General features: G+C 44.8%; 1 protein-coding gene across 1 annotated transcript in view; it reads right to left on the bottom strand.

Annotated features, from left to right (window-relative positions):
- The window catches only part of Col4a6 (collagen type IV alpha 6 chain), a 281,502-nt gene that overhangs the window by 10,668 nt on the left and 256,913 nt on the right, over positions 1 to 13,921 (bottom strand). Inside the window, exons 26-37 of the mRNA XM_048796881.1 lie at positions 12,710 to 12,931; positions 12,182 to 12,343; positions 10,435 to 10,605; positions 9,396 to 9,539; positions 7,914 to 8,039; positions 7,306 to 7,487; positions 5,192 to 5,255; positions 4,495 to 4,569; positions 3,796 to 3,903; positions 3,595 to 3,702; positions 2,327 to 2,398; positions 1,928 to 2,053 (exon numbers count right to left, since the gene is read on the bottom strand). Of these exons, the coding sequence (XP_048652838.1) occupies positions 1,928 to 2,053; positions 2,327 to 2,398; positions 3,595 to 3,702; positions 3,796 to 3,903; positions 4,495 to 4,569; positions 5,192 to 5,255; positions 7,306 to 7,487; positions 7,914 to 8,039; positions 9,396 to 9,539; positions 10,435 to 10,605; positions 12,182 to 12,343; positions 12,710 to 12,931 (1,560 nt within the window). The remainder of the gene's footprint in view (positions 1 to 1,927; positions 2,054 to 2,326; positions 2,399 to 3,594; positions 3,703 to 3,795; positions 3,904 to 4,494; positions 4,570 to 5,191; positions 5,256 to 7,305; positions 7,488 to 7,913; positions 8,040 to 9,395; positions 9,540 to 10,434; positions 10,606 to 12,181; positions 12,344 to 12,709; positions 12,932 to 13,921) is intronic.

Below are 13,921 nucleotides of genomic sequence, written 5' to 3'. Positions count from 1 at the left end.
GTGGGGGTATGATACATGCTGCATTGTTTTTAAATAAATTGTTTTAATTAGATATTGAGAGGATACAATATTGATCAATATTGATGAATTATTGATCAATAATATGTAAATAATAATCCAGGTACAATGAAAACACCTGTGTTCCAACTACCCTATTTGGGGAAAAATAAGATAACATTACCTTTGGACTTTCTTGTGCACCTGCCACAGATTCTACCCCTTCTCTCCTTCTCTGAGGCAACTACTCCTGAATTTTGTGTTCTTCATTCCCTCACTTTTTATCATAGTTTGACCATGAATATTTGCATCCCTCAACAATATATTGGTTGTTTTGCTTCTTTTTGAACATTTATCAATGGAACCATACCAAATATATCCCTTTGTGACATGCTTTCCCCCCCAACATTATGTTCCTGAAATGTATCCATTTTGACATGTGTTGTTTACTGTGTAATTGTAGTCTTATTACCTCAGCTAAAGGAAATGAATTAATGACCATTCCCAGTCAGCATTTGCAAACAGAAAAGAAAATGCCCTGTGCTTTTATCTGATCCCCTGTTCTCTATGTCTTGTGAAAGAAGCCACTGTGTCTCTGTAGGCTCAGGCCCTGCTTTGAGCCCTTCCTCTCGAGAAGCTGCTGGCTTTCAGAAAAGAACAGGATGGTCCAGACCAAAGGAAAGAGTAAACACAGAAACAGCAGATGCACCAATTCAAAACGCAGCAGAAAATGAATTAATTTGTGAATACAGTTTCTGGGAAACATATGAACATTATGCGAACATAAACATAAACTAAGTGCAATGAGACTCCAGGCCCCAGAGCTATGAGGAACAGAACATTTTGCAAATATCATTTCCCTAGGTAACATGCAATAATATAATGACCAGCACTGATTCCTCACAAAACCTGTGAGGCAGATTCTGTTATTACATCCATTTTTGGTGGGGGCGGGGGTACCTGGGATTACACTTATGGGCACTTGACTCTGAACCACATCCCCAGCCCTATTTTGTATTTTATTTAGAGACAGGGTCTCACTGAGTTGCTTAGCGCCTCGCAGTTGCTGAGGCTGGCTTTGAACTCACCATCCTCCTGCCTCAGCCTCCTGAGCCACTAGAATTATAGGCTGCACCACCATGCACAGACTTTCATTCCATCCATTTTATGGAAACAAACAAGTAAGGGCTCATTTGGGATTGAGGGACAAGGAACTTCATTCTTCAAGGTCATATAGCTAGTGAGAGACCTGAAATCAGAATCCCATTGGTCTGACATCAGAGCCCATACTCTTAGCCATGATGCTAAACTGAATTCATTTTCTGTTTTACAGCAAGTGGGATCAATGAGAACTCATTTCTTTCTTTGGGGAAAGGGAGGCTCTGAAATAGAATTCAGACAATCTGTTGAGTGAGGGAGTGAGATCAAGTGGTATCTGATTTCCAGTAAACCCAACAGATACTAATTTAGTGCATGTTGTGGGCTTGTCCTTGGAAGATACTTATTCTTAGCCTTGGGCTTTTTCTGGTACCATGATGTCTTCCCTAAATTCTGGAAGTCCCATGCATACTGGACACTGAGGAAATTCTGGCCAGTCTCTCACTAAGTGGACAAGCACTATCCTGTAGGACCATTGAGCCAGGCTCTGACCAAGAGAGTCTTTAAGGTGAATAAGGAAGAGTGAAAGGGAACCTGGAGACTAGAAGGGACTTGGTAACTGCTCCCTGACACCCATTCACTGGAAAGCCACAGGCACAACCTGTCCTTCCTTTCTCAGCAGCCCCCATGGGGTTCTGAGACTCCCACAGATATTGAAGACATGAACAAATCAACCCTGCAGTCCACATGGCTCTGATGAACCCCAAACCTGGACCCCCATCCCAACAAGGCCTCCCTCAGCTTCTATAAGGCCTGACATGAGCTCATTTACCTTGGCCACCTTTTTGTCCTCTTGGGCCTGGTTTCCCTGGAGCTCCAATGACAATTCCTGGTGTTCCTTTTTCCCCTTTGGGACCAGGAAGGCCAGCAGGCCCAGGCACACCAGTAATACTGGCTCCTAGGAAGAAAGACAGAGGGAGGAGACAGACTCAGCAGGGATAAGGCCCTCCTGTCTAGCCCACTTGTCTATGCTCTGGAAAAAAATATCTTATTCAGGCAGAAAGATAAGCCCTATCCTTTTCCCTGCTTACATTAAGGAACCATAAACTGATGTCTGGTGAAGAGATCTGTAAGCCCAAGTATATGAAATAGACCACAGTCAAGGGATAGTCCCTACCAGGTTTTAGAAAGAGCCGGTATCTTCCTCCTTGCCATTGAGGGTCTTCCTTACCTGGAGTTCCATGGGTCCCCTTGGTGCCTGGAAGCCCATTCAGGCCATGTAAACCAAGAGGTCCAGGCAATCCTGATAAGAAAGAACATCAGAAATGTCAACAATTTTCCACCTACCCACAAAGCCACTTTAAGGTCTTCACATTCAAGTCCTGGTTTTCCTTAAGGGCATTAATGCCTTAAAGGAGTATAGCTCACACCTAAATTACACCATGTATCCTAGATTCTCATGACTCCTATCAGAGACAAATATGGCTTTAAGAGTAGGATGATAACTAATTAGGCATCTTCAAGAACATAAGTGGTAATAAAAAACCTTTGGTTTTCAGCTCCCAGAGATTCACTGCCCAATCTCTAAGTCAAGGAATGGCAACATTTCCTGGGCAACCAACTTCTGTTATGGCTTGGATATGGTTTCATGTATTGGAAGGTTGGTTCTCAGTGTGGCAATGTAAAGAGGTGTTGAGACATTTAAGAAGTGAGCCTTAGTGGTAGTTCATCGGGTCTTTGGGAATACTGCCCTCAACAGAGATTAAGGTATTCCTCATGGGACCCTGTGTTAGTTCTTGTGAGAGTGAATTGTTACTAAAGAGCTCTGACTTCCTGTCTTGCCATATTATCTCTCCCTCTTGCATATCCTCCACTATTATATCATCCCAAATGAGGTAACAAAGCCAGGGGTAGGAGGGTATCCTCACCAGATCCAGTGCCATGCTGTTTGGACTTTCAACCTCAAAATTGTAAGCTAAATAAACTTCTTTTCTTCGTAAGTACCCAAACTCAGGGACTGCATTACAGTTAGGGGCAACTAATACCTTACTTGCTAATTCTTCTCTGTGAAGCCCATGTTCTTTTCCCTTTCATGCTTGCCCACTTGTTTGGGGGTGGCTAGCAGGGATTGAACTCAGGGGCACTCAACCACTGAGCCACATCCCCAGCCCTATTTTGTATTTTATTTAGAGACAGGGTCTCACTGAGTTGCTTAGTGCCTCGCTGTTGCTGAGGCTGGCTTTATATTCATGATCCTCCTGCCTCAGCCTCCCTAGCTGCTGGGATTAAAGGCATGCGCCACCATTCTCAGCTTGCCGACTTTCTTTCCTTTTCATTCTTCTTTTCCATTATTCCTTATGGGCCCAGTCAGTGATTCTGTTGGGGATGGCTTACCCCTAGCTGCTAGCTCCTAGCTACTATCTTCTTAGATAAAGTAGTAGTTGTCCTTTATGGAGGTAAGGATACTTTTCTCCACTTCCTTCTCTCAAATACACATACCTTTAGGTCCTATTAAGCCAGAGGGTCCTGGAAGCCCAGTTGTCCCTGGATGACCAGAGGAACCTGGAAGTCCTGGGTCTCCTTTCATACCTGCAATCCCTGGAAGTCCTAAATGTGAAACAAAGGCAGAAGTTCAGGATGGGGCATGGCTTGAAGTTATTCTTAACTTTTTCAGAATAAGGTTGTCATGTGGCATGGTACCTGGGGAGCCAGGAAGACCAACATCTCCAGGAATACCAACTTTTCCATGTTCACCCTTGTTTCCAGGAAAACCTATATCACCAACCAGTCCACCTTTTCCTTTCACACCTATGATATCAACACAATTGCTGAGTGGTCAGATCACATTTGTAGCAGTGTGTTCCTCTGTAGGAAAGGATGAACAGGAAAGTAAAACCGTTCTGAACTTCTGAAGGGATCTGATCCTATGAAGAGTCTCTTGGGACTGGCTGTGTAGCTCAGTGGTAGAACACTTGCCTAGCATGCATGAGGCCCTGAGTTCCAAACCAAACACCACAAACAAAACAAACTAAAACAATGAAAGAAACAAACAAAATCTCTAAAAAGTGCAGTGGTGGCTATCTTCCCATTTGGAAAGTACCAACTGATTGAGAGTTACGGAGACTTGTTCGGGGCACCTTCCAGAAAAGGAAGCAATAGATTGAAATGTCAGAGAAACACAGTTTAAATAACAATATATACATTAAGGGAGGGATGCTATTATCCCAAAGGTCTTTGCTAGCCTTTGCAACTTAAAGTAAGAGTAGGCTATTTTGCTTGAGGAATGTATTCTGCACTGGATGGAAGTTGGAGAACTTGGGGTTCGTGTCCAAAATTCCTTCTAATTCTCAGTTTCAAAGAGTCTGTGAGGCACATGAGACAAAAACATAGCAACCTTACCTTTAAAACCTGATTCACCAGGCTGGCCCTTGGGTCCTGGGATACCAGAAATTTCAAATGTCTGGCCCTGATTTCCTGGTGATATCAAGACATTGTTCAAATGATCAGGATAAACTATAAGTCATTCTGTACTAAAGAAATCTTCTTAACATATTATTTTTCATATTCAAGATAACCAAAGGAGCTCTTTGACAAAATTACCTATTGGGTAAAAGGTGACTCATCAATTACAACCCAGGATCTGGGGTGCTACCAGGCTACTGGCACAAAATGCTGTTACATGCAGCAAATCTCCATTGGGAAATATATCGCTAGGCTCAGTATAAGCAGAGATGATGATAGATGGGGCCCTAAATCATCACCAGAATGGAACAGTATTACCAGCAAGGATGGGAAATTTTCCTGCTCAACAGACTCAGTTCATCAGGGGAAGAGACAGGAGCTGAGGTTCTCCCCTGCTGCTGAGTCTGAAAGGCAGATGAGCCAAACTCTAAAGCCAAAGGACACCCTTCTCTTGGCACCATGAAAGTCCTGGAGATCTTGGTAGGTACCATGTTTTTTGTTGCATATAGAACTATAGATGGGGTTTGGCCAATTCATTTCCCCATAAACACTGAGTCTACTCCCAAGGCAGCTCTGGGCCTGCTAGAAATTCACCCTGTTATAGAGAAACATTAAAAGAGAAAATGTTCCTTACCTTTTGAGCCTGGGAGACCAAATGCTCCTGGGAGTCCAGGAGCCCCAATGAGACCTTGTGAACCCTTCAAAGCAATACAGGAACCATCATTTCTGCCCAGAGCTCAGGGCTCCCCACCATTTTATTCCCCCTCTGCTCCCCAAGCCAGTGCTTGAGAGATATCTATTATACACAGTCAGGATAGACTGATGTATATTCTGTAAATGGGAAGGTGAAAAGCCAGGGGTCAAGGCACATACTTAGGGTTATTAGGGGCAGGATACTATCTGAAGATTAATACTTGTCATTCATAATTCCTCATTGCTTATCAAAATTGAAATCTTGGCAAATCAATGCGTGGCTGCTCTAGCAAGTCTCTTAGAATATACAGAACATGCTAGGCATGGTAGTGCATGCCTGTGATTCCAGTGACTCAGAAGGCTGAGGCAGGAGGATCACAATTTCCAGGCCAGCGTCAGCAACTTAGTTAGTCCTTAAGCAATATAGAAAACCCTGTCCCAAAAGAAAAACATAAAAGGACTGGGGATATAGCTCAGTGATAAAGTGTGCTTGGATTCAATCCCCAGTACAAAAAAGAAAAGAAAGAAAATACAGAATACAACAATCCAGGTACCAGCACTCTGGTCAAAATTCTAGAACTATGACACATAAAGACAAGTGTTGCTTCACCACATAGGGCTAGTCCTTTGCCACAGGCTCCATAGTGTTTCTGACACTAGGTAGCAGGCTGTTTGTGTGCAGGTGCTGGAGTGTGAATTTGATAAATGTTACCATTTTCACAGGAAAAGCTGCCTTCACTGGCTAATGTCTAACAGACTGAGTCTGGGAAGTGGGCACATCAGCTGCTATCAGCAGAGTTCTTCTACTGGTACCTAATATGGCTTTGATTCATTTGGATATGTACCCAGTAAAGACATATCACAGTGTTTTGGGCAGAAAGTTCAGTACTGCATTGTGTCACTGTGCACACCAAACCATCATCCAGGACACCCCTTCATTCTGCCTATTTCCTTACCTGGTTTCATCTGGCACACTACCATAGTTACTCCTAATTATGAGCCTCTGCTCACAGTGGGGCCCCATCCAAAATGGCTTCCCACTTTGTTTTCATCCCTCCTCATTATGTGAGTAGTCAGGACTATTCATTTTAGAACTATATTTTTTGTATGTGTATACATACATTCAGGTATGTCTGAATTTTCTCTACCAGATGGATAGACACTTTTAAAGGACAGGGACTTCACCTGAAGGGAGCACAGGTATTGTGTCCAGTTCATTTTGACCCTGGATATTGCTATTTGTGCAGAGCCTGCCATGTGTCTGACATAATGTTAAGTACTTTACATGTAGCATCTCACTTAATCCTCATTACTTTCTGAAAGAGATTTGAATATTATTCTCTTTTTCTACAGAGGAGGAAAAGGAGTTTCAGGGAAATTAAGCAATGTGCACAAGATCGCAGAGCTAATAAGTGATGGAGGCAAGATCCAAACTCTAGTCTGTCTCACAGCTAAGCTTACTCTACTCTGACTTTTAAGAGTCCAGAGAAACCAGGCTTAATTTTTTTGCTAGTTGTTGCCCCTTATGGAGCTTCAAAGACCTTTCTATCAAAACATCAAGAAGTCTGTACTGAATTCTTACAATGTGCCTGACTCAACATGGGATGCTGGCAGTGGGGTGCAGAAAAGAAAAGCATGTAAGGTTGTTCTTGTTCACAAGCCCTGGAAATCTCATTGAGGAAGTCAGATCCCCCACAGAACCAACTAGATCAATGTAAGCAGTGAGAAGTGAAGAGTGCCAGCACAGCAGGAGCTCAGAGACTCATACAGAGATAGTGCTGGGCTGGGGCCTAAGGGGCAGGCAGGTATTGGCAAATGCAGAAGAGGGAGGAGGCTCTGCCATGTGGAGGAGATAATGTGAGCAAAAACACATTGGTGGGGATGTTCAGAAAGGGTGAGAAAATCTGTCAGACACAAGGAGAGGGTTTTGTTTGAGGATGTCTTAGGGGAAGGGGTTGGAAAGTGGGCTGAGATCAGTAAGGTGGGCACTGAGGGCATGTCCCCCTATACACAGGCCCTTCTTTGGTGGAAAGACAAAGATCTGGGCACACTTACACTTTCTCCTGGCATTCCTGGGAAACCTGAGATCCCTGGGGACCCCTTCAGGCCAGGTAAGCCCCGTAGGCCCATGGATCCAGGTGGGCCTGGCATCCCAGTAAGTCCTTTGATAGTGCTGGGGAAACCAGGAGCTCCAGGCAGGCCTGGTGACCCTGGACGGCCAGCCTCACCTTTGTCACCTGGGAAAGAAATAAAAGGACTTGGGAAAATACTCTGGATAAGAGAAAAAAAGCTCATCCAGATGCCCTGAGACACAGGCAGGAGGAGGCGTATTGGTTTGGGGAGGGGAGGTGTGACTTTTAGTCTTATGGGGCATGATGTGACTCCAGTCAAGGGCAAGTAGTTCAGTGCCCATGCCCCACTATCTGCCAGGCTCTTCCATGGATGTAACAGACTGTGATTCAAAGCCTTAGTTCCACAGTGGTAATTGTAAATTACAGTCTTAAAAAGTCCAGGCAACCATCAGGCACATAGAAGTCAGCCTTCTTGGACCCCTGGCTGCCACCCACACCACTTCACTGTGGGGCCTTTTCTCAAGAAGGAAGCCAAGTCTGGTTGTAAACTCTTTCTTGGGCATTTCTTGCAACCGTTCCCTGTCTCAGCACCTCTGGGCCCAGGAAATCCATTTGATCCAGCTGAGCCCTGAGAGCCTTTGTCTCCTTTGAACCATAGGTTCAGCATTGGAGGTCTTGGACTGGGTACTCCAACTGGACCCGGATCACCTCTGTCTCCTACAAAGATGAACATTAGGTAGTGTGTGAGAGAGATTAGATACAGACTCAGAGAAAGGTAGAGCTTTCATATCATTTCTTTCCATGCTACCCCCAGCCTTATTTATGGGCCATTTTCATCCTTTTCTCCACTCCCATTTCCCCAAATTTGCATTTTTGTGTATGTAAATCTCCTTCTACAAACCCAAAATTGATCAGTAACTTTAGACCCACAGGAAAACTCTTCTCCAAGGATTATCTGGGAGATGTATGGATGTAGCCTTTGTTATGGTTTGGATAAATATCCCCCAAGGGCCCCATGTATACAGCCTGTGGTGCATTGGGAGGTGGTATAGCCTTTGAGGTGGTATAGCCTTTGAGGTGGTGTAGCCTTTGAGAGTAGGGCCTAGTGGGTGGAAATTAAGTCTTTGTGAGTATGCCCTCCAAAGGGGCTATGGAACTCTGGTCTCTCTCTCTCTCTTTCTTGCTCTGTGTGTGTGTGTATGTGTGTGTGTGTGTGTGTGTGTGTGCTGGGGATTGAACCCAGTGCCTTGTGCATGTGAGGCCAACACTCTACCAACTGAGCTATATCCCCAGCCTTCTTCCTCTCTCTTTTTTCCTTCGTGGCCACCATGATGTACTGCCTTATCACAGGCCTAAAGACAAGGCCACCATATGACCATAAACTGAATCTTCTAAAACTGTAAGTCAAGATAAACTTTTCCTTGTTATAAATTATCTCAGGTATGAGTTACAATAATGGAGAACTAACACAGACAATGGGGACTCTTGGGGATGGGCTGATTTTACACCACAAGATCAACACGAGTCTTTGGGGACTAGAGGCAGAATGATAAACCTCATTTCTTAAAAGCTTGGTGCACTAGGAGGTGGTGGAAACTTGGAGAGGTGGGGACTAGTGTGAGGAAGTTATGAAGAATGTCCTCAGAGGATTGTGGGACTCTGGTCTTTTCCTTTTCCTCTTTCTCATTTGCTTCCCAGACGCCATGGGGTAAACAGCTTTCTCCATCACATGCTCCCTGCCATGATATTCTGCCTCACCACATGACCAAAGGCAACAGGGCCAACTGCATGAACAGAAACCTCTGAATCCACAAACTAAAATAAAACTTTCCTCAATTAAGTTGTTTTCTCTCCAGTATTGGTATGGTAATGGAAATCTCAGTAACACAGCCTGTATTATGCAGTGTTAACTCAGAAGTGATTATTAGTTTTTTGGTTTAAAGGACTTTATTCAGAAGCCCCAAATCTTATTATTTAACACAGGGTTGTTATAAGCTACAGAAGTGACAAAGTCAACAAGCAAAAGGAACATTGAGAAGGGTGGCAGTTCTAGCATTCACTTCTTCTACTCACCTTTTTCACCAGGAATCCCAGCCTGTCCAGATGTTCCCACTTTTCCGGCTGACCCAGGAATCCCCTTTAATCCACTTGCACCAGGAATACCAGGGAGACCCGGAATGCCTGGAAAACCTACCAGTCCAGTGGACCCCTTCTCACCTGTTGGGAAACAATAACTTCTATTATTATCCCTGTTCTACAAATGAGGAAACCAATGGGGCTTAGAGAGGTAGAATTACTTGTCCAGAGTCACACAGCTAAGAAGTTTCACAGAAGGGAATAAAACCTAGGTTTCTCTAACTCTAAGTCTCAGTCATTACTAAGCTCTTAGTCATTACACATCACTTCACTCCCCTGAACAGGGATGTAGCACTAAGCAACACAAAGGAATGAAGCAGGAGGTTCTTATAATTCATCAAGTTAGAATTTATGTGTGGCACAGAAAAAAAGTCCTAGGGCCAGGAGGCAGGGAGAGAAGCTCTAGCCTACCTCTGATGCTAACAAATTGTGTGCCTTTGAATTACTTTCCCCTGATTAAAACAGAGATGTCACCTGCCCAACCAGTGATGTCTGTCAAGGCAATCAAAGGAAGTAAGAGCTATCAGGTTCCATGATGGTGCAAATGAGCAATTTCAGTGTGGCTGGTACTGCCATGGGACTTTCTTTCTTTCTTTCTTTCTTAGTTGTAGATGGACATAATACCTGTATTTAATTAATTAATTAATTCATTAATTTTTATGTGGTGCTGAGGATGGAATCCAGTGCCTCACACATGCCAGGCAAGTACTCTACCACTGAGCTACAGCCCCAGCTCTGGCCTGGGCTTTTTGGACCATGATATTCAGCCCAGTGTTACATAGCAAGTAGTCTATGACTTACCTTAGGCAGTCTTACTTTAGTACTAGGCTTGTCCAACTATCTTCACCAGAAGCCCTGCCCACCTCCCTTTCTGTTGTTCCCCATTCCTGGGCAGAGAGAAGGGGCAAAGCTGGGCAGCTGGTACTCACTAGTAGTCACTGGTCACTTCACTGGCCTTCTTGATCACTTCACTTACCCTTTGGGCCTGGGAGGCCTGGCAATCCAGTGACTCCTGGCAAACCTGGGCTCCCCAAGAAGCCAGTTAGCCCCGGAGATCCAGGAAGGCCTTTTATCCCAGGTAAACCTCTTTTTCTAGTTGATCCAGGGTAACCTTTCTCGCCTTTTTGACCTTTCTTTCCAGGATGTCCTGAATCAGCACAAGAGAGAACATAGGACAGCTGTTAAGCAAGGCTCTGGCCAGATCTGGGCCACTGCCCATTCCCATAGCTTCTGGTTGGTTGGCTTGTTGGGTTTTGTAAATGGCCCTTTAACAATGACATATGCAAGCTGCTAACAGACAGTTAGAGTTCTTAGTTGGCTGGAGCATTACTATCTACCACCCAGAGTGCCATGCCAAATGGCTATTACTTCCAACATGGCACAATAGCTGGCAGGGGGAACAAACTCCTTGTGATTTAAATTTTTCCCTTTATGAATGTGGCTCACGCTTTAGCTTCTGAATGGAGCTCTGGGAAGTCAGGGTGGCAACTGGGCTCCAGTTTCCCGGGTACTTCCAGCCTGAATTGCTCCACAATTGCTGTTTCCTAAGCCAATCGGTGAGGTAGAGGTTAAAGCTGAGCTGTTGTTTCAGCCTCCCAGGGAGCCCTGGATGCAGGGCTGCCCTTTTAATCCCTCAAGCAAGCAGTTAAGTCAGCCAGTTCCTTGGCATTAGGGTTGAAAGACCCCCTAGTGCCAAGTACTGTAGAAATCTACAAGGCCCATTTGATCTCCTAGGTATTCTGAGCTGTCTTTCACCACGCTTTAAGTTGGTCAATGGGATTAACCTCCTGAGCTGCTGCCAAAGTGGAATGTTCAGGTACAAAGCAAGGAAATTAAAAAACCAAAGGATTAAACCAATGACGACAGAGGTATTTGGGCCCCCAAGGACCTAAATGAATGGCTGACTTAGCTTTCTATGGAATGAAAAACATCAAGTAGCTAGGAGCCCCTGGATTCCATTGGGAGGCTGTGAAGGAGACTCCTCAACAAGGGAAGGAAATTCAATGGGAGCCAACCCCACAGCATGAGATCAGGGATCCTTGGCCCTGTAAGCAAGGCCATGTTATAGTGTATAATCAGATAAATCCCTGGTGGGGATCTTAGTCTGTAAGCTTGTGTGCTGTGTTTTTTCACCTAGGCAGCCTATGTGAAGACCCCAGAAACACAGAAGGACAAAGGGGATAAAAAGGATATTAACGGTTCTGCAAATAACTCAACTTCAGTCACTGGGCTGGAGCAGAGGGGAAATGATAGGGTCACTGAGGCAGTGTAAGGACATAGTGCACAAAAAAGACAATTTGCAAACATTAGGTTGAAAGAAGGGGGTGCAGGGCCCCACCCTGAGTGAAAGCCACTTTCTGGCAATTATACTTTGCTCAAGCTCCTCCTGAACCCAAACTGAGCTCCCCACAGCCCCAGAAAAGGCAGTAGGATGCACTAGACCCACTTGTACAGCATGGGTGGCTTCTCTAACTGGGGAAGGCAGGAGGCCAGGTAAGCATGAAATGGGAGCATCAGGCCATGGGGGAGGGGGCAGGAAGTGATTTGTTGTCATATTTTGGAAGTTAAATTTCAGCAATCTGTATTTCTTGGCACTGCCAGGAAGCCTTGAGATGAGAAACTTAAGAGCTGAGGAAATTCAAGTCTCTTTCTAGGTTCTGACCACATCACACTGCCCAAAGCCTAAGTCTGTCAGGCTAGGGTTCTTCCTCTGATGAACCTACCTGAAGTTCCTGGAAGACCTGGTGCTCCTGGGACTCCAGATTTGCCCTTGATGCCATATGAACCAACAGACCCTGGGGGGCCTGGCTTTCCCACTTGTCCTGGTGTTCCAGGGCTGCCCCGCTCACCTTTGGGGCCTAGCAGGCCAGACTTTCCATGCAAACCTAATAAAAAGGAGGGGTACAGATAATCATAGCCATATTAGAGACTGAATCACCAAACCAACTTCCAGCAGAAGAGCTTGGCCTCAGGTACCACTGTCTTCTCAGCTCTAGCCTTGTTGCCTTCCCCAGCAGAAAGCCAGAGTCTTTGCAAGAAATCTGATTAGTCATTATGGTCACTTCTGGAATTACCAAGGTAAGAAAATGGACCTAGTCTATTTAGGGAAAATTTCCTAGATAAGAGAGACAGAACAAAATGATATTTCATGTTAAACACCTAATTACCCATCATCCCAGATTCATGTAAATATTCATGCAAGTATACAAGCTTTCTGTAGACTGTTAAATAAGAGGGGCAAAAAGAGTCACCCTTGGGTCCTGGAAGGCCAGAGTCTCCAAGAAATCCTCTGTCCCCTGGCAATCCTTGTAGGCCTTGCTCCCCTGGAACATCGTTTTCAGCACCAAAGATGTCACCAGGGGCTCCCTTGGAACCTGGTAAACCTGGACTTCCAGCCTTCCCAGGCAAGCCATCTTTTCCAGGAATCCCAGGAAATCCAGGCAATCCCTTCTCTCCACGAGATCCAGGAAATCCTAAGTGTCGAGAGGCAAAAATTAAAGAGGCAAAAAATAAAGGATGTTTAGAAGTGATTTTTTTTGGGTAGATGTTTCTGAGACAGTTTTTTTTTTTTTTGCCTCCAAGGTAATATATTAATAAAGGTCAGGGGTCTCTCTATTCCTGGGAGACTTGTGCAGAGGCAGGGACTGTATACTAAGTGACCTTAAGAAAATTATAGTTTTATAAGGTTGGCCACGGACAGAGCTCAGTAACCTGCTTCCTGGGGCTTGACAGGTACTGAAAAGCACAGGTAACACCCAAGGCCTCCTAGTAGAAGCTCAATCTCTTTGGGAGTTGTTTAATTCCTGCTGTTATATCCCCCTCTTCTTGGGTGAAGAGAGGATAGTGGAGAGAACCAAAGTTTCCAATAAGCTCTGGGACAGGTGGCCCAACATGAGCCCCAAGCTCCATAGTAGCAGCGGTTCAGAATCACCTGGGGTAACACAGAGATTGTTGGTTCCACCCTTGGAGTTTCTGATCAGTAGGTCTTTCAGACAGTATGAGAATCTGCATCACTAACAAGTTCCCAGTTGATGTATAAGCTGGCCCAGGGACCACAGTTTGGGAACCATTGGTGCAGTATAACCCCATGAAGCTCAGGTCAGAACAACAGGGTGTGAGAAAAGGGACAGAAAGAGACAACTTCCCTCTGACTGATCTAGATCTCTTTCTCTGACCTTTTAAGGAGTTGACCCAGGAATATGCTATAGTAGACAACCTGGCAGTAGTCCTAGCTCTATCACCAGTGTTTTTGTAATTTTGGCAAGTCCTTTCCATCTGGGCCTCAGTTTTCTCATCTGAAAGTCAAGAGATTGTTCACTGATCTCAGATGGCCCTTATTGCTCTGATATGCTGACACCCTATGGCTCTATGGTTTATCTTGTCTGGGCATGAAATCAAACCATCCCAACCACACCCAGAGAGCAAACCTAGCTTCCCATTGTTGGTCAAGGGTAGCCACAATC

This window comes from Marmota marmota, unplaced genomic scaffold (assembly GCF_001458135.2).
Source record: "Marmota marmota marmota unplaced genomic scaffold, marMar, whole genome shotgun sequence".
Classification (NCBI taxonomy): Eukaryota; Metazoa; Chordata; class Mammalia; order Rodentia; family Sciuridae; genus Marmota; species Marmota marmota.
The sequence above is the reverse complement of the archived record's forward strand: the minus strand, read 5'-3'. Positions and strand labels throughout refer to the sequence as shown.